The sequence below is a fragment of the Phyllostomus hastatus genome, unplaced genomic scaffold, assembly GCF_019186645.2.
Source record: "Phyllostomus hastatus isolate PE091 unplaced genomic scaffold, TTU_PhHast_1.1 phas_contig_551, whole genome shotgun sequence".
Taxonomy (NCBI): domain Eukaryota; kingdom Metazoa; phylum Chordata; class Mammalia; order Chiroptera; family Phyllostomidae; genus Phyllostomus; species Phyllostomus hastatus.
Window position 1 is genome coordinate 827,556 of NW_025333909.1, and position 19,449 is coordinate 847,004.

At 45.1% G+C, this 19,449-nt stretch overlaps 1 protein-coding gene across 4 annotated transcripts in view; it reads right to left on the reverse strand.

The window, feature by feature from the left end:
• Window positions 1-19,449, reverse strand: part of DLG3 (discs large MAGUK scaffold protein 3) — a 55,745-nt gene that overhangs the window by 19,725 nt on the left and 16,571 nt on the right. For all 4 annotated transcript variants that reach the window (XM_045847399.1, XM_045847402.1, XM_045847400.1 and 1 more), the window contains one exon: window positions 6,901-7,015. In XM_045847399.1, coding sequence (XP_045703355.1) covers window positions 6,901-7,015 — 115 coding nt within the window. The remainder of the gene's footprint in view (window positions 1-6,900; window positions 7,016-19,449) is intronic.

The window sequence follows — 19,449 nt, forward strand, 5'->3', positions numbered from 1 at the left end:
ACAGCAGGAAGGTGGCCGTCTATAAACCAGGAGGTGGGGGCCCTCACCTAACACCAGATCTACCAGCACCTAGATTTTGGACTTCCCAGCGTCCAAAACCATGAGAAATAAATGTCTGTTGTTTAAGCCACCAAGTCTGTGGTATTGAGTTGGCCAAAAATCCATGACGTTTTTTCCGTACGATAGCTCTAGTAGCGCTTAGTTGTCTTTAACTTCATTTGAAACAATTTTGTTAGATTGTATTGTGACAGCTGTCATATCAACGTGCAGTTTAAAAAAATACTTGTCAAAGTTGGTGAATTTTTGTGCAGCCATTTGAATATTGATGGTGGAAGAAGATACGCAACATGTTCGGCGTATTATGCTTTGTTATTTCAAGAAAGGTAAAAACATAACTGCAATACAAATAAAGATTTGTGCAGTGTATGGAGAAGGTGCTGTGACTGGTTGAACATGTCAAGAGTGGTTTGTGAAGTTTCTTGGTACTACTGACATTTTGGCCGAATAATTCTTTGCTGTGGGGCTGCCTTATGCATTGGAAGATGTTTAGCAGCACCTCTGGCCTCTACCCACTAGAAGCCAACAGCGGGAGATAGACAACACACTCAAAATATCCAAATCAATAAAGTTATTGGTGAAAATGAAAAATGTCTTTTACGGAAAAACCATAATGAACTTTTTGGCCAACCCAGTATTTTGTTAAAGCAGCCTGGGCTACCTGAGACAAAAAGCAACAGATGAAAGGCACATATTATTTGAAAGTTCAGCCCCTCTCTTGCCTGCTCCATATAACGCCTGCAGAGAGCTGTAAAGTAGCAATCACTCATCAAACCCCTCATGTCAGTGTGAGAGTAAAAGTTTCCAGCAGCTTCTGAAGAACAACCTGAAAGCCCAAACCTGACTGCTCAGGTAGATACAAGATGGCGGATCTTCATAAGGGGTCCGAGTGCAGCTGGCAGCAAGCACGCCACGTCTCCCTGGCACACCCCGAGGGAGGGGAGATGGACAGCATCGAAACACACTGTTCCCCTTAGTCTACTCAAAGTCTCCAGCCTCAGAGGGCAATTCTGCAGTGAAAGGGGCATTCAAGGACCAAACGCCCCACCGTCTATGACCGTTTGAGGTTCACCTACCTGTTGCATCCGCTGAGGGGATTATAAACACAGGTCCAGGACCGGCGTTTGGGGTAATGATCTAGCAACAGGCGGTTCCGGAATCACTGATACTGGAAACTTTGCCCCACTCTCCCAGTAGCCCTGAACACTCTACAAACTGTGGCTTTTTCAGATGCGTATCACCATCACCCCCAAATCCTATCAGATAGTGAAGCCGGCCAATGTTACCTCATTGGCATTTTCATCCGCTATGGAAACTCATTAGTGAGTAACACCGAGTCAGGCCCCCCAATAACCCCCCAACACCACCCTGGGCTCAGCAAAGGCTGGTTGCACAAGTCATGTCTGCTTGTTGACAAGAAGCAGTATTCTCCCGCTGCCTTTGATGATCAAGCCAGTATTTCTGACATTGTTTCTTGACTCGAGACTACAGATGCCCCAACATGATTCCCTTTCTAGAGTGGGAAGAAGGCTGGGATGGCAGATGGCCAGCGGGGATGCCAGGATTCCCCAAATGCCTGATGCTGTCCTGTGGTTGCAAAGAATGCAGGCAGACTGGCCAGAACAGATCTTCAAAAGCTATTTCTACAATTGTACTACCCAGCCTCTTGGCAACTTTTGGAGGACAAGGGCTTTCATTTACTTGATAGATACATTCAATAAAACACGAGTATAGAATTTGGAAGTCCCTGGACGCCTAACAGACCCTGTGTCCTTGTACTACCCACACATCCGAATGGCCCGAGTTAAACATGCAGCCACCCTGATGCTGAGCAAGAGGCTCAAGAGAGCTATATTTCTTTCTTTCTTTTTTTTTAAAGATTTTATTTCTTTTCTTTTAGACAGATGGGAAGGCAGGGAGAAAGAGAGGGAGAGAGAAACATCAATGTGTGGTTGCCTCTTGCACACCCCCTACTGGGGACCTGGCCCACAACCCAGGCATGTGCCCTGACTGGCAATCAAATCAGCAACCCTCTGGTTTGCAGGCTGGTGCTCCATCCACTGAGCCACACTAGCCAGGGCAAGAAAGCTACATTTCTGTGGACCTTTTCAATGTGGAAGGCCAACTGACCCGCACAGCAAAGGCCCTACAGTGGCAGAAAGAGGGGCTCTGCTCCCCACCACCTATATGATTTAAGAGATGATCCTAGCAAGGTAGAGAGTGGGGAAGGCCTTTCCATTAAGTCAGTAGTGACTTTAACACCCGGTTTCCTTTCGCAAACACTGTTATCTCTCCTTCTTCCTCCTGCTCCCCAACTCCTGTCTCCCCTGTGGTTCGTAGGGCGCAGCTCCCCAGGGCTTCACCTGTGATAGCCTCGGTGCAGCTGTGAGACGGTGCTACTTGCTTCAAAACAGCTTTGCAACCCCATGCACACCAGGGGAAGACAGAGAGACTCAGGGGAAGGGAAGGCAGGAGGAAAATGTCAGAAAGGGAAAGAACAGCAAAAAGAATGAGGTGAAACCCCCACCTGGAAAGGATCCCTTCACTTTAACCAGCTGCAGCTCAGTGCCTTCTGTGTAGACAACAAGCGGCCAGAGGGCAGAAAACACGCTGCCACCTCCTTGACCCGCCCCCGCCCCCCAGCAGCCGGGCTGAGTTCGTAGCCTTGGGCTTTAACTTTCCGTGCAGGAGGAGCCGAAGCAAGTGTAATGTTCAGCAGTTCAAGTGAAATGAATACGTGTCTATGGTGACACGCAGGTGGTCAGTCCTGAGGGGCCTGATTGCTTGTTATAAACACACATTTCCCCAACCTGGTGAATCCGAGGTGAGCAAAGAGGGGCCTGTGGATGTGTGTTTTCACTGGCAGGATAGCTACCTCCTATTTGCAGGTTTGAGAAACCCTGAGACAACCCCCCTCTAGACTCTGACCGACCAGGATCAAGTTCCAGGTTGGGAACTTCTTGGTTTTCTAACTGGAGTCTTGGTTTTCTCATCGGCAAAATGAGAGTAATCATGTCTACTTGGGAACCTTGAGAGGATTTTTAAAAGCCATTTCAAAAGAATGACGATGTCCGGATGCCTAGTTGATTTTCCCTAAAGGTTCATGCCCTTCATCCGGAAGACGCTGGGGAACTACTGAGAGCTTCCGGGCAGATCACGTCCACACCGTTGCTTTACCTTCACCCCTGTCTGCGACACCTAGACAGATGGTTGCCCAGCCTCTTTTGTCACACCTCCTGTGACAAAAGATAAAATGTACTATCTCCGGAAGCAGGCCATTCCATTTTGAGACAGCTTTAATCATTGGCAATTTCTTCCTCTTGCGGAGCTGAGATCTGCCTTGGGTGACAGAATAAATCTAATCCCTTGTCCACATGATCGGGCGATGCAATTAACTTAGGTAAGGGAAGTGAGAGGAGTTGGTATGGGGGGTCCGTTTTGAACACACTGTACTGGGAGGGCAGCCCACGGCCTGCAAGCAGTAGTGCTTTGGGTCTGGAGTCCAGTAAACTGATCAGGGGACTCATTTACACAATGACAGGCCTCGAACTTGTGGAAATAACCGACGTTGCCATTTAGGGGGCAGGGCTCATGAAATGTGCTGAGGAATGGTCAGTGAGGTTAGGAAGACAGCCTTTAAAGAAAAAAGCAGGTAGCCCTGGCTGGTGTGGCTCAGTGGATGGAGTGCCAGCCTGCAAACCAAAGGGTCGCTGGTTCGATTCCCAGTCAGGGCACATGACTGGGTTGTGGGCCAGGTGCTCAGTAGGGGGCATACAAAAGGCAACCACACATTAATGTTTTCTTCTCTTTCTCCCTCCCTTCCCCTCTATAAAAATAAATAAATAAAATCTTTTTCTTAAAAAAAGAAAGAGCGAGCCCTGGCTGGCGTAGCTCAGTGGATTGAGCTCAGGCTGCGAACCAAAGCATCGCAGGTTCATTCCCAGTCAGGGCACATGCCTGGGTTACAGGCCAGGTCCCCAGTGGGGGCCACATGAGAGGCAACCACACATTGATGTTTCTCTCTCTCTCTCTTTCTCCTTCCCGTCTCTAAAAATAAATAAATAAAATCTTTAAAAAAAAGGAAAGAAAGAAAAAAGCAGGTAATCCATGGAAACAAATGTGGTGAGGAACTCAGACCAACGGGAAAGAGTCAGTGAACCAGACCTTGGATTGGACGACTAAGAGGTCACCGCTGCTCCCTGGCAGGCTTGAGCCTCTGCCCCTTCGGAGCTGCTTGGAGCCACCCTGCCAAGCTCAAGGGCGGATGCTGAAAGAGAGCTCAATGGAAGAAATAGCAGCAGCGAGTACAGATGACTCCAACATTGTCCAACCTGCATGTTAAGACAGGATTCTCCAAATAAGGCTCCTACGCTCCTTCCTATGTTGTGGGGAAACACTGCCCTAGGAAGTCTGTCCTGGAGATTAATCACGGGGAAGAACCCTGTTTTCCTGTGTAATCCTACAAGTGCCCAACTTCCTGAACCACTGCTTTTTCACTGAAGACTATTCACCTCTCGAGGAACTAGTGTTTGCTAGCACAGAATTGGGCAAATGTGGAGAGCAGAGGAAGAGAGACGAGACGATAGTTTAAGGGGCTCCTGGTAGGAAAGGAATGTCTTTCTTTCCGTTTTAAGAATGGAAGAAAGTTGAGTGTGTTTACACGTGGAAGAAAGGGAACCAAGTGCAGAGTGAAAGGCCCCAGACAGGCATGAAAGGGGGAAACAGAGCTAGCCGGGCTCTGCCAGAGGGGCTAGCTTAGCGAAGGACCTCGGATCACCACTTCAGCCAGGAAACGTTATTTTTTAAAATAAGTCACAAACGTTCACTCTTCTAAACCATATTTACTTAGCGCAGAGGATACAGATGTGACTGAGATAAGGGTGAGGGCAGATTATGCAAACTGGATTAACTGCTTCGCTAGAAGCAGAGTGCGTCTCCACCCTCCTCCCCAGAGGTGGAGGAAATGCTTTCCTGGCTGGGGCCAAGAAGGGGGTTCCAAGTCTTCCAGGTCAGGAGCTAACGCCCCAGTGCCCCTGCCCAGGCAGGGAGAGCTCTAGCCCAGGAGAGGCGGAGAGGAGAGGGGAAATCTAAAAATATAGCTCTCCGAAGAAACTGTCTTGCCTAAAAAGTAGCTTCCCACGCGCACTGGAGCGCCACGTCTGTGGGAGCTCGGAAGCATGGAACAGAACAGTCCCGACCAAGTCACAGAAGTATCACCCTGTAGCGCGAGGCCACAGCGCATCGCTGACTCTCCCCAGCAGCGCCCCCGTGTCTAAGGCTTTTAGTGACAGAAACCAGAGTGAGAGGCGAGTACAACACATGTACAGAAAGCTTCTCCCAAAATGTTAAGGACTCGAGTGGAGGAGTTATTTGAGAAAAGAACCATGAAGGGGTTAGTGGGCTACAGGCGTAAAGCTGGGGTCCTTCAGCCCAACTCCCGGCAGAGGGGACAGGGACGACCAACTAACAGAAAAGCAAATCAAGTGCCCGGAGAAGAACCTCAATTAGCCTTTCTGTCAGTGGGCTATCTTCATCTCAAACCCCAAGGACAGAGCAGTTGTCCTGTTGCCAGGCAACGAGCATATGCAACCTCCCCTCCTAACCCCCCAGCCACTAGAAAAAGTTCAGTCCAAGGGTTGCTTTTTTTTTTTTTTTAATCCTCTCCCAAGGATACGGAGAGAGGAAGGGCAGGAGGGAGGGAGGAAGGGACAGAGATGGGGAGGGAGGGGGAAGAGAAAGAGAGACAGAGAGAGAAAGAGACATCAATGTGAGAGAGAAACACTAATCGTTTGCCTCCCATATGCACCCCAACCGGGGATCAAACTCGCAACCCAGGTATGTACCCTGACCAGGAATCGAACCTGCAAGCTTTCTGGTGCACGGGACAACGCTCCAACCAAGCCACCTGGCCAGGGATAACCCAGGAGTTTGATAGAACCCCTCAAGTAAGCATGAATCACACAGGGAGGGAGGCAGCAAGGTCAGGAGTGTAACCCCACCACCTCTTTCTATAAGGGTTTTAACCTTGCAGAGATACAACGTACTCGCACCAATTCCCGGAGTTTCTCCAAGAAGCCCAGGCGGGGAAGAAGGAAACTATAATTCTACCGGGAGGCCATACTGTTCATTTAGCAGTCCAGCTCCCCAGGAGGTTTGTACTTTGATCTGACAAAGTATGATAATGCGCCTCAAGGGTCAGAGGCTCAACCTTGGATATCCTGGAAGAGTTTGCAGCCGCCAAAGTACACGCACAAAACCACACATCCATTCCCTCCACCCACGCTTCCTGGGGACCGTCCGCCATCCTGTCCCATATCCCATGATTCAGATAAGGCAGCCCAGGGCAGCAGGGAGTGAGCAAACACAATGTTTTACAAAAAGTGCAACCACCTGCCAAGGCTTTGGTCTCTTAAAAGAGACCCTGTACCGGAACACAGTGGTAGTTGACATGCTTGGATACAATGCCTGGTGTGTATTATTCATATGCGAAAGAGGGGTACCAACTTGTCCCCTCAAATCATACTTTGCAAGCAACGTACTTTGAACACTCAAGTGCTATTTCAATGCTGACTAGCAACAATCACCCAGCAGTCTTTTCCGATTAGAGCAAACCGAAATGTAATGTTCCCGTACTGAGTCATTCATGAGCAGAAAGGAAGAAGCCAGCTCCCGACAGGGAGGAGGTGCCGCTGACCAGAAAGTACACAACCCAAGCATATCGTGCGCAGTGTTGTGGTGGTGTGGGCAGTACACGCTCCCTACCCCACTACGCAAACAAGGGCTGGGCTGGCGCGGGGCTCCCCTCGTGCAGTGTGGGACCTGGGGCTCGGCAGTGGGACTCACCTGACGTACAAGGACCTCTTCTCGCTTGTCCGGAGGGACCCAGACCCAGAGCTCATGCTGCTGTTCATCATTTGTTCTCGCAAGTCATGTATCTTCGACTCAAAGCGACTGTACTCTGTTAGGAAGACAAGGGAAAGGGCGGGGAGAGAATGAAGCCAGAGGAGCCGTGCTGAGCCTGCATGCCAGCGGCCCAAGGGCCAGAGGACACTTGGCTTCAAAGCAGCCTGCGCTGATCTTTGCCTGGATAGGCAGAGTCCCTCCCCCAGGCAGAGACAGGCAGACTTCTCTCCACCCCCCACCGTCATAAAAGGAGAGAACACACCTGAAAAAGGAGTCCCATTTGGACATAGCAAATGGGAAAGGCTCTTACCTGCCTTGAAATCTCACTGATCCTGAAAGAAAAAAAAGTCACAACTGGAAAGAGGTTCCAGCGCAGCCTTCATAAATCTTCGGAGCAGGCACCAAGGCCCAAGGAGAGCAGATGGGAAAGGAGAATTTCCCAAAGAGTGGATTGCGGAGAACAGATGGCCATGAGATGCCGGGTGGGGGAGGCTGGAAAGGACCCGAGGCCATTATATTACTGTTAGGCAAGAAAGACGACTTGTTTCTAGATGACTTCTTGGAGCGGGGATCCTTGGTTGGAACCCCAGACCAAGGCAGAAAACAAACCAACCTCACGATCAGATAGGAACGTCACAAAGTGATTTCCCTTTGAACAGGCACGGTCTTTGGCTTCAGTGACAAGTAAGTATCCATTAACGCATAAATCCATCAAACCTAGAAATCTGCTAACAGCTCCCTCCTCCCAAATCACCTGGTTGGTGGGACCGTGGATCCTTGCCCAGCTCTAAGGACCACTGACGTCATCACAGCAGCCCGACCCACCTTATCACTCTGTAAAGGGGACTGGAGCTGTACGCCAAATGTAAGAAAACCTGATAGAGGAAAACTGACTGGAGCCATTATAACTTTATTATAAAAGGCTTTTTATAGGGCTGCTTTGCTGTGACATTCTCCTAGTGCATTTAAAGGATAATATTTCCCTTTAACACACACACACACACACACACACACACAATTACACAACATTTTGCAGGTCTATAATTGCCGCATTAAATGGATATGTCTAAGGCAAAGGCTGGGGAAATGGGAGAAAACAGGCCTACTTCATTATGACCAGCTGATGTTAAAGGAAGCCAAGAGTTATTCTAGGGATAGAAGGTTGGGGAAGTGCTTTTAAAAAAAAAAAGCCAGACACATTTCCAGGGAAAAAGAATTCCACAAAAGCATTTCCATACACCATAGAGGGCTGGCAAGTAGCATCCCCATGTCGTCTGTGTGAGTCTACGGCAGAAAACAAAACACCTGTTCCAACACCTGACACTCCCCTTCCCTCAGCAAAGCAACCTGACCTTCAGCTGGGTATGAAGGGAAATACTACAGAGCGTAAAGGGGAGGGAATGGGGGTTCTAAGGCATGGAAAGAATCTCTTTTCAACGAAGTTTCTTTTTGTTCACTCCTGTCCCAATGAAGCGAACTGGTTTAATTCATGTGCTCCTCCATTCATCCTGCACTGGAGTTACGGGGGTTTGTCCTTGTGACCTCCTCCTCCCCGCCCTGAAATCCTACAGGAAGTAGTTAAGTCACTGACTCACCCATTAAATGTTGAGGGGAGGAGGAGTGAGACAGCAGCTGGACCATGTCCCTGTTCTGAGGGTTACAGGGCAACACAGCGATATCGATGAGGTGTCCCAAATCTAAAGGCAGAGAGGGTGGCGACCCATCTGTCATAGAAGCCCTGCACTGTCCAAGCTGTCTACCTCCAGAGCCGGCCTGGTGCTGGCCCCACCCCAGGACCTGGCCCTCCACCCCAGCCTTCTCTAGTCTGCTCCTTTCTGGCTGTCCTTCGCACTCCCTGGCTACGAGGAGAGACGGGTGGGACAAAGAGACTTCAGACCAGGCAGCCCTTTCTTGGGGAAGATAAGAAAAAGGCAGAAATATGCATTGAACCCAGAGGGAAAAAATACACCCAATCTGTCCTTAAGCCGGTTTTCCCCCTCTCGCAACTTGTTTATATATTTCCCTTCTTTGGAATTGAGTTGCTGCTGAACTCCAACTTAGCAGCAGGTCATGGCAGTTGCTTAGTAACTACGTTTCTTAAAAAACCTTTAAAAAAACAACCAGCAAACCACCATTTCCTCAAAGCTCCTAATCCAAGCTTGATAATGCTGGGCCAGAGGGCCCACTTAAAATAGACCTCAGAAAGGGAACAAGGATATTGCTTTAAGGAATCCACTTTCTGTTTTTCTAAGTGCTACTAAGCTTTCGAGCGCATTAAATTGGACTTTATTCATTTTTCCCCATTCAGATGGTTCCCTTAGAGTTCCAGATGCTCATCAGGTCTCTGGCTTTTATTTGTTGAGTTATCTAACATCCACCAGGCACAGAGTAGCCTCTGAATAAATGACTGTTGGGTAAACGAGGAGCAAATTACAAAAGTGCACCCAAGCCGACACTTCTCAAAACTCATAAACCCAATGGTTTATTTAACTGATGGCTGCCAGCTTCACCGAAGACTTGGAAAGGTAGTTAAGAAGTATTCCCATTTACTTTCTCACTAAGGTTAATTGCTGGGAGCAATTGGGATAGGTCTTTCAAACACCCTTTTGAGATGTTAATGACCCACAGTGGGCATCTGATTAACAGACTTTGTTTATAACAAAGAAAAAAAAAACTAATTCTAAGACAAAAAAGTGTTTGGAATAGTCTCAAGGTAGATAGTACCTCAGCTTAATATTACAGGCACTAACTATTATCCAAGAACAGAAGCTTCAGTTAAAATGCGTTTGGATTCTAAAGCCTCACAATTCGCCAAGGTCCCTCCCCCCACACTTATAAGGGACCGTGATGCATCGATACGGAAGTCACTGCTTAGAGAGCCCACCAGACTAGCCTCTAACCTAGAGGGCCCACTTCAAATACGCTGCTTCAAAGAAACACTCATTGCTAACATCTCAACTCCACTTACACTGTGTTTTATTCATTTTTCCCATTCAGATGAACGCAACCACTTGTGACCCACAAACATGTCCACGGTGAGTCACTGCAGCCATTGTTCCCTTCGCTTAGCACTGCGAGTAAGAGGGGGCGCGATCAGTCAACATTTTCCCAACACAGAGTTTCTCACTGACCCCCGGAGAGTGCCTCTGAAAGATCTTGGACTCCACCCCAGACACTGACTCACAGCCTACTGAGCAGACTCAGGAATCTGCATTTTTAGCAAACGTCGAGGTGGCTCTGTTTTCTTTCATTGTATTAAATATGGTGACTCTGATGCCCAATTGGGTTAGAAACGGCTGTTCTTGGCTTAGAAAAATTGAGTTTTGTTTTGTTCAGGGAAAAGATGAGGTAAGAATCCTGTGCAGAGTGTGGCAAAAGGAGGGTACCGTATCCTCATGGAAAGAAAAAAAATTGATAATTAAAAAAGAAAAACAATTTTGAAAAATAAGACACAAGAATTCACAATACAATTGCAAATCCCACAGGAAAGTGCCAGAGGCCGCTGTCCAATGTGCCTGCAAAGAAAGCTGATGAGTTTACAGTTTTTGAAATTATAAAAGCAGCACATGATTTCTACAAATCCATAACTTCTTTCTTTAGACACTCCCGTATCATTTCCCCATCCCACTACCCACAAGTCATCAGTTAGGATTTTTAGTGTGTGTCTTTCCAGACTTAGTTCCAGGTACAGATGACCCTTGAACAGCACAGGCTTGAACTGCGCAGGTCCACTTACACATGGATAGCTTTTCAATAAATACTGTAAACGTTTTCTCTCCCTTATGATTTCTTATTAACCTTTTCTCTGGTTTACTTTATTGAAAGAACAGTATATAATACATACAACACACAAAATATGTGTTTATCGACTGTTTGTGTTATCAGTAAGGCCTCCTCCAGTCAACGGCAGGCTATTAGTTAAGTTTGGCGAGAGTCAAGTTATACGTGCATATTTGAGAGCCCGGGGTCAAGCACCCCTAACCCACACATTGTTCAAGGGTCAATCATATATATTGTTTATATACATACACTCACAGCTCGCACAGTCACATGCATCTCCTTTTATCTATTCTCTGATATGTCATGGAAACCCATCCGTGTCAGTACATAGAGATCTACCTCATTCTTTGCTGTTGTTTTTTAAATATTTTATTTAGTTAGTTTTAGACAGGTTCAGGGAGGGAGAAAGATAGGGGAGAGAAACATCAATGTGTGGTTGCCTCTCACGCACCCCCTACCAGGGACCTGGCCCACAACCCAGCATGTGCCTTGACTGGGATTCGAACCAGTGACCCTTTGGTTCACAGGCCCACACTCAATGCACTGAGCTACACCAGCCAGGGCATTCTTTTTAATAGCTGCATAGAATTCCATATTATGGATAGACCATAATTTATTCAGTCATATCCCGACTGATGTATATTTAAATTGTTTACAAGTTTCCCATATTACCATCAATGCCGCCCTATTTATTTCTGAGTATTACCATAGCATGGATTCCTAGAAGTGGAAGCGCAGGGTGAAATTACATTCACATGAAAAATTTTGATTGGCAGTACCACACTGAACCCCAACATCCTGAAACTTTTATGACTCAAAATGAGGATAAAGTGCTCTTTTTAAAGTTTCAAGTAGCTTTTCTGTTTCTGAAGAAGTGGAGGCGGAATTTGCCTTTGAGGACAGATTGATCTTTTGTTTGGGGGAAAAAACACTTCAATGAGCCTTTGGTTGTGCCAAAGTAAAATCAAGATTGTATTCTGGAATAGACAAAGACAAAGAAGAGCCTCAAATGTTCTCTCCGCATAGTCATAATGGCAGAAAATGTGGTCCTTCTGTGGGTGGAGCTGCAGGCTCAAAGGTCTCTTCCTAACACCTATGTGACACTCCTCCATCTTCCTTTAGAAATAGTTGCCTCTACATTTGACCCCTCTGCCTCTCCCTACTTGATAACCTCTGTTACTGTAAAGGACACCTCCCTTCCTATACCCCCTTCCCCCAGAGCACAGCCAATAGTTCATTCTAATTGCTTCCTCAGTGCATCAGTTTCTAACTTTCATCTCCTTGCCTCCCTGTTGATCTCACCTCCTGTTCGTTTTCTCTCTTGCCCTGATCTACGTCACACTGTTGTCAGCTCTGCTCAGGGCAACTCCTGTATTGCTTGGATCATCTGCCCCCAGACTCTGCAAACTCTACTACAGCCTCGATTCTTTTTTTTTTTTTAAAGATTTTATTTCTTTATTTTTAGCGGAGAAAGACAAGGAGAGAAACATCAATGTGTGAGAGATAGATCAATTGGTTGCCTCTCGCGCACCCCCTACTGGGGACCTGGCCCACAACCCAGGCATGTGCCCTGACTGGGAATCAGTCCTGTGACCTTTCAGTTCTCAGGCTGATACTCAACCCCATTGAGCCACACCTGCCAGGGCTAGCTTATTTGAAAAGCCTTCCTAAAACTTCAACTTGTAGCCCCCACCCCAAGTTGCTATTGAGTTGTCTATAAAGGGACCTCAATAGGAACTAATGTATTTATTATGTTAATATGCCTACTAAATTTTCAAAGCCTGCTACAACCATCATCCTGTCACTCCCAGCCCCTCTGTCCATCTCTCATTACACAGATCCTTTTGGGAGCTATTGTGGTTGGACACAGCTTGTTCACTCTTACCTGTTATTTCCTTCTCCTGGAATTTTCTCCCCTGCCTGACACTGAACATCCTTTATGTCCTTCACCATCTTTCTTCATCCTAGAAGTTTGATTCGTTCCTTTATTTACTCAAATATTTACTGAAGTTCACTGTGTGCCAGGTGCTGTGAGGGCTGCTGGATGTGTGATGGTAATCAAAACACTTCTTAGAAATTACAATCATGAAACAAACAACTCTTTAACTACAGTTTTAATTATAATTGTGACAATTGCTATGAAGCAATTTGTTAACTGCAGAGAACCATGCTTTCTCCTTTTTTAAGATTTTATTTATCCATTTCTACAGAGAGGGGAAGGGGGCATGAAAGAGAGGGAGAAAAACCTTGATGGGTTTCCCCTCACATGTCCCCGAACCCGGGACCTGGCCCGCAACCCAGGCATGTGCCCTGACTGGGAATTGAACCAGCGACCTTTCGGTCTACAGGAATGACGCCCAACACACTGAGCCACCCATACCACTGAGGGTTCTGTTTTTCTCTAGGCCCTACAGGCCCCAGTATAAGTAGCCCCTTCTTTTGCAGCATCCAAACCAGCTAGCCCCCCCGCCCCAGCCTCTGCTCAGTATGTCTGATGTTGGGAAGCTCTCTTCGGTAATTATTAGACAACACCATTCAAAAGGAAATTCTTGGGTCGAGAGCCATCTCTTTTGCCAGTTGATCCTAATTTTGGTATCTAAAACAGCATAAAACACAATAGGTTCTCTGCTTCATAAGAGTATGAAGGAACAGTTTAAAGAAGGTCAAAGAGCTAGGAAAGCCTACAGCAGGTTCCAAGAGTACTGAATATGACTGACTAGAAGGTGAACTGTGAACAGAGGGAAGGGAGGTGGTGGAAGCTTGTGGCGGGGGCAGATTATAAGAGTTTGACACAGAATTTTTCTTACTAAGCCATGGGAACCACTGAAGTGTTGAAACAGGAAAGGGATACAATTAGAACTAGCTTTGGGAGGAGATCATTCGGAGGATGTTACAGAGAATGGAGGACAGACATCAAGATAACAGAGACCAGGAACCTATTCCACTATAGAAAATTACTTCAAATGCCTGCCATAGTGTGGGGGCAACTGAGAATAGAAAGAAGAGACAAGAATCAAGAAATATGTTGGCTCTAGAAACAGACAAAATTTTACATCTGATTGGATGTAGGGTGACAAAGGACCAAAAGCAACTTCTGAGGTTTTTCCTGAAAGACCAGGAAAAGGCTGGATAATATTAGGCTAATAGAGAATGCTCATCCTGTCCTCGAAATAAGTTATCTCTTCCGCAGGCTAAATATTGCTACTTCCTTAATCATGCTTCATCTAACATAGTTTCCAGACCCTCCATTGCCTCTCCCCATTGACATCTAGTGGCCAGCCTTTGTGATGATGTCATTTCCTTTACAAAACTATAAGCTCCTTGATGCGGTTTTTGGTTCCTTCTCAAAATTTAGTATGGCAACCTGCACCCCTCTTGAGTCAATAAACTTTTGTTGACTTGGTAGCTTGCCATAAAGATCCCGCAGGACAAACCTGGCCACTGTGATTCTCACATTCTGGCCCCTCGGGAACTAATGTCAGAAAAAAAAAAAAAGAGTACAAAACTTTCTCTTTCCACCTACCCCCCAAATGCTAAAAACTGGCCAACAACAACAACAACAAAACCACAACCCACTTCTGCAAAACACTGACATGTCAGAGGTTTCAAGATCTACTTCATAGTGTAATACAGTATCAAGAGGGCCTGACACTACAATGTTCTCCAATAAAAACTAGAAACTCATGCACGCCTCCAAATCCATTTCCCCTGTAAGACTTTGCTCTCAAATCCATGTACCTTCCTAATGGCAGAAAAACGGACTCCTCGGAACTAAATGTGACATGTGTTATTAATTTGGAAAAGCTGAAAGGGATTCACGTTCTCAACGCACAGAAAGTTTATTTGGCCCTATTGAATTATGGGTAGGAAAATGTTATACAGACAAGAAACCAATGATAGCAACAAACAGTACTTATTCTGTATGCAGTATACATTACCAATGATTTGGATGACGATATAAGTGGGAAACGCTGCAAAATAAAAGTCATGCCTATCCAATTTGGAAATGACAACGAAGCTGGGGAGACAACTGGATGACAGACTTCACACACAGACTGTGACAGGTAGGAACAATGGGAAGACGCAATTAAAGTAAAAAAGAGAAATGTAACTTCCCGACCTTGAGTCCCCACACAAATATTGAATAGAGAAGACAGGCCTGAATAATAATAGCACATGTCTTGTTTGGCTTACGAGCTCAAAAGAAGTCAATAGCCACCCAAAGGCTCATTTGTTCTCACGGAAGTACAGGTGTTCCAATCCCCAACTCATGTAGCCCTCATGTGGCGTTGCAGAGCTGCCCTGAGCTCAAAGCAATCGCCCACTGGGAAAATGCACAGAAGTCTGGTGCAAATGAAGCGACAGCCTCATGAGAGAGTCCCAGATTTTGATGAGTATGAATTGTGTGTTAGGCTTCCACAGTTGTCTTTGGAGTGCAAAGCCTCAGGATGCGTCTGAATTACAAGCATATGTCCCAACAGTATAGCCCATGTTTTCAAAAGGAATGGATGCAGATGAAAGAAAAATGGGTATGTATATTAACAGCAGATAGCACACCATTTCCAGGAGTCACAAACTTGTCTCCATAAAAACAATATGGCCCTGGCTGGTGTAGCTCAGTGGATTGAGTGCTGGCCTGCGAAGCAAAGGGCCACTGGTTTGATTCCCTGTCAGGGCACATGCCTGGGTTGTGGGCCAGGTCCCCAGTAGGGGCTGTGCAAGAAGCAACCACACATTGATATTTCCCTCCCTCTCTTTCTCCTTCCCTTCCCCTCTCTCTAAAAAAATTAATAAAATCTTAAAAAATAAAACCAATATGAAGCCTCCCTCTTGGGTTAGTTTCTAATTATGGAGCCCACTATTTAGAAACATTGACACCTCTAAAACTGACAATCTCTCTGGTCCCTTCGAATTTTGCCAGAATTATGATTTTACGATCAAATCAAGGAGGTCCATAAGGTATCAAACCTAGGACTGGGTTGCTTTTTTTAATGTGATCTAGAAGAGGGAAGTCTTCATATCTGTAAATAATCCTAAACTCTTTGGGTCCAAAAGAACACCAAATCAATGGGCATAAATGGCAAACAAAAATTTCTGAAGGCTACATATTGCTAGTTCCTTAATGATGAACACAGTTAGACGAAGGGAGGGCAGAACAGTGACAAATAGGGCTCAGTATGGGCAGCAAATAGTGCTTGAAGAAAAATAATCTCAGCTCTACTTTCAGAACAATGGGTTTGGGACTACGGCTAACCCAGACCAGAAGCCTTGCTGTCACTGTTCCGGTCCCTGCGCTGTCACAGTGTGCTTCCTCAGCCGTACACTGGATAGTGCCCCGATACCGAGAATGAAGCAGAAAACAAGACATGGCAGATTAGCACGTCAGAAAAGATTCCAGTTTATTCCTATTGACTGGATGTTTCTGTCTCTTTAAGAGCTTAGTGAGGACGTAGGAAGAACTACCGGCTGGAAGGACTATCGTACAGGGTCCGGCAGAATTAACGCCTGCATGAGTGTGGTTGGTAGGGTAATAATATATATGAGTGTAATAATTTATAGCTTTAATGTGAACATTTCACCTACAATGTCATAGGGTGTGCTCGAGGGTGATACTGTTATGTTACAGAATTCCAGGCTTATAATTCTGTAATAAAAGGTTTTGCAATAAAAAGGGGGTGTTCTTTGTGCTGGACCCTGTACATAAAGGTTTCAGAACACTCAGCCACCTGTTATGAAGTGAGTAGAATGAAAAATGCTTTGATCTCATATCAAGCTAAGAAGTTATCCACAGGACTGGCTATTGGTCCTTCTCACCTATGGCGGATCCCCCAGTGGGTCAGAGTAAACGCCTCAAATAGGGCCTTTTCTCCATATCAAAGGAATTTCATTCAGCATATCCACACGCAAGACTCACAAAGCTTTTAGTTCCTTTAACCCATAAACCAAAGTATACATTAAGAACCACCCTAAGAGAAACACAAGAATGAAGACAGAATTATATAGTTTTCCCTGCTCTCAAGGTAGTGGGTACTCTTGTTCATAACAACCGCTTCCACCAAACAGAGATACTGCAATATAGTGACTGACACGCAACATCTTATGACTGACTAAGCTTGCTAACTTGAGTTGACATACCTAATTCCTATGTTTTATCACATCAAGAGGAAGGCTAGATTCACACATTACTCAAAGTAGTCACCCCAACAGGCGCACCAATTCCCTGACAGTCTTTACTGGGGCATCCACTGAATCTCTTTTGAGTAAAGCTTCTGTGGAAGGAACCCAGGAAATGGGACCTAGAGAAAGACTCTCGTCATTTGTCCAAACATCTGTAATCATTTTTCAGTAACTGATAATCCCAGAGTAAAACATTACAGACAAGGATAAGAAATACAAAATCCGCACTGTGTGTGTGCGCGCACGCGCGCATGTGTTATAAAGGTGGCACTTCAAAAACAGCAGGGAAAGGAATTATTTAATAAATAGTATCACCTTGGCTGGTGTGGCTCAGTGGATCGAGCACAGGCCTGCGAACCAAAGGTTTGCCTGTTTGATTCCCAGTCAGGGCACATGCCTGGGTTGTGCACCAGGTCCCCAGTGGGGAGCGTGGGAGGCAACCACACATTGATGTTTCTCTCCCTCTCTTTCTCCTTCCCTTTCCCTCTCTCTAAAAATAAATAACATCTTTAAAATAAATAAATAAATAAATAGTACTGAGATGATTCATTAAACCTTTGGAGCAAAACTAAGGTATAGTAGTATCCTACCTTATATCATAAACTCCAGGCAGGTAAAAGTTTTACATGCAAAACTAAAACATTACATAACGGAGACAAAACTAAGGCAGATATTTCTTTGCTCTCAGGGTAAGGCAGGCCCTTCCAAACCTATGGGCAGAGGCAAAATGCATCGAAGGAAACACTGGGAGATTTGACAACATAAAATCATAAAGCTAAAAAGCAAGCTACAAACTTGGAAACATCTTTGCAACATACATAACCAAGAATTAATATTGTACTACATGAAAGCTTCTACACATCAATTAGAACTGATGACCACACCTCGGCAGGGAAATGCGGAAAGGGCACCATCAGGCAATTCACGCCACAATGACCGATGAATGACACACACACGTTCAATTCAATTATTAGCAAAAGAAGTATAAATTAAATAACATCTTTACATATCAAATTTGCAAAGATTTTAAAAAATAATACTGCATGTTAGCAAGGATCTGAAAATACACTGTTGGTAGAGGTGGAGACCAATTGAACAAAATATACCAAAAGTCTTAGACACGGTCATACCCTTTGGCCCAATAATTCCACTCCAAGTAATTCATTCTGAGGAGACAACACCAGGGTCCCAGAAAGCCTCGTATAAGAATATCCATCAAAGAGTTATTTATAAGATACCAATAATTGGGAATTCCTAAACGTCCACTAATAAAGACCAATAAAGGACTAGTTACGTGATGATGGCACACACAATGCAATGTTAGTGAATTATGAATAACCACTTTAATCATGACATATGTTACGTTAAAAAAAGATATAAAACTGTTTTAAATACAATGATCCCAGTCTTGAGATACATGCTATAGCATACGGTATGCTGTAACAGTTTGGAGGAAAATACATACACACAGCGGTTATTTCTGGAGATGCTTACAGGTGATTTGAAATTTTTTTTTTTACTTTGCATTTTTCTGTATTTTCCAATTTTCTCCCAATCTAAATGTAACACTTTTCTATCCAGGGGAAAAAAGCAATTTCAGAGGAGTGGGGGGTGGGCAGAATGAACAGGACAAGCCCAAGGACAAGGCCAATATACACATACCCTAGAAATTCCCCTCCACACTGCTCCTGACTCATTCAGTGTTTTCATGTGGGACTGAGCATTCAACTGGTTACGGACAAATCCACTTAAATGTATTATCACTATTGTCACCTGGTCATCTAATCCAAGGGTGGACCAAAGCAGCCTTGCAGGGCCTTAATGGAATCTAAGTATACCACATCTACCGTATTTCCCTGTTCTACCAGTCCAGTAACCTCATCCATCAAGCAATCCGGCCAGTCTCACGTGACCTGTTTGACCTTGGTGAACCAATTCTGGTTCCTGTGCTTACCACTTCTTTTTTTCAGTGTTTACAAACAACTCTTAATCATCTAGTCTGGATTTGCGAAAATTCTCTATATCCTTTGTGAAAATGTGAAGGACATGTACCCAGACCTCCAACAGACATATTTATACAAAGTATGTTAATCTTCTTCTAGAAGCCTATTACAATTTTTGCGACTTAATTGCATCAAGTGGAAAAATCCCCCAATAGCTAAGGCCTTTGCTTTTTTAAGATACCCAATTTCAGTGCAAAGTAAACAAAGGTCCATTTCAAGAGGAAGAAAGTCTGATCACGGGAAAGGAGAGGACAAGATCCTTAATACAGCAAGACTGTTATTAGCTCAAGATTGTGTGATTCAATGACAGTCTAGGTACAAACAGGAATTTATAAATGGAATTCACAACTCACTTCAACTGATCTAACACAAAATTGTGGAACAGAAGTCTAAGGCTTTAAATAAGGCAATGGTGTAAATATCAGGGTCAAGATTTCAACAAGCAACATATTCAAGTAAAAAGAAATCCTAAAAAGCTATAACTACATAACAAATAATTCATTCTCATTGCCATATATTATTCTAATCA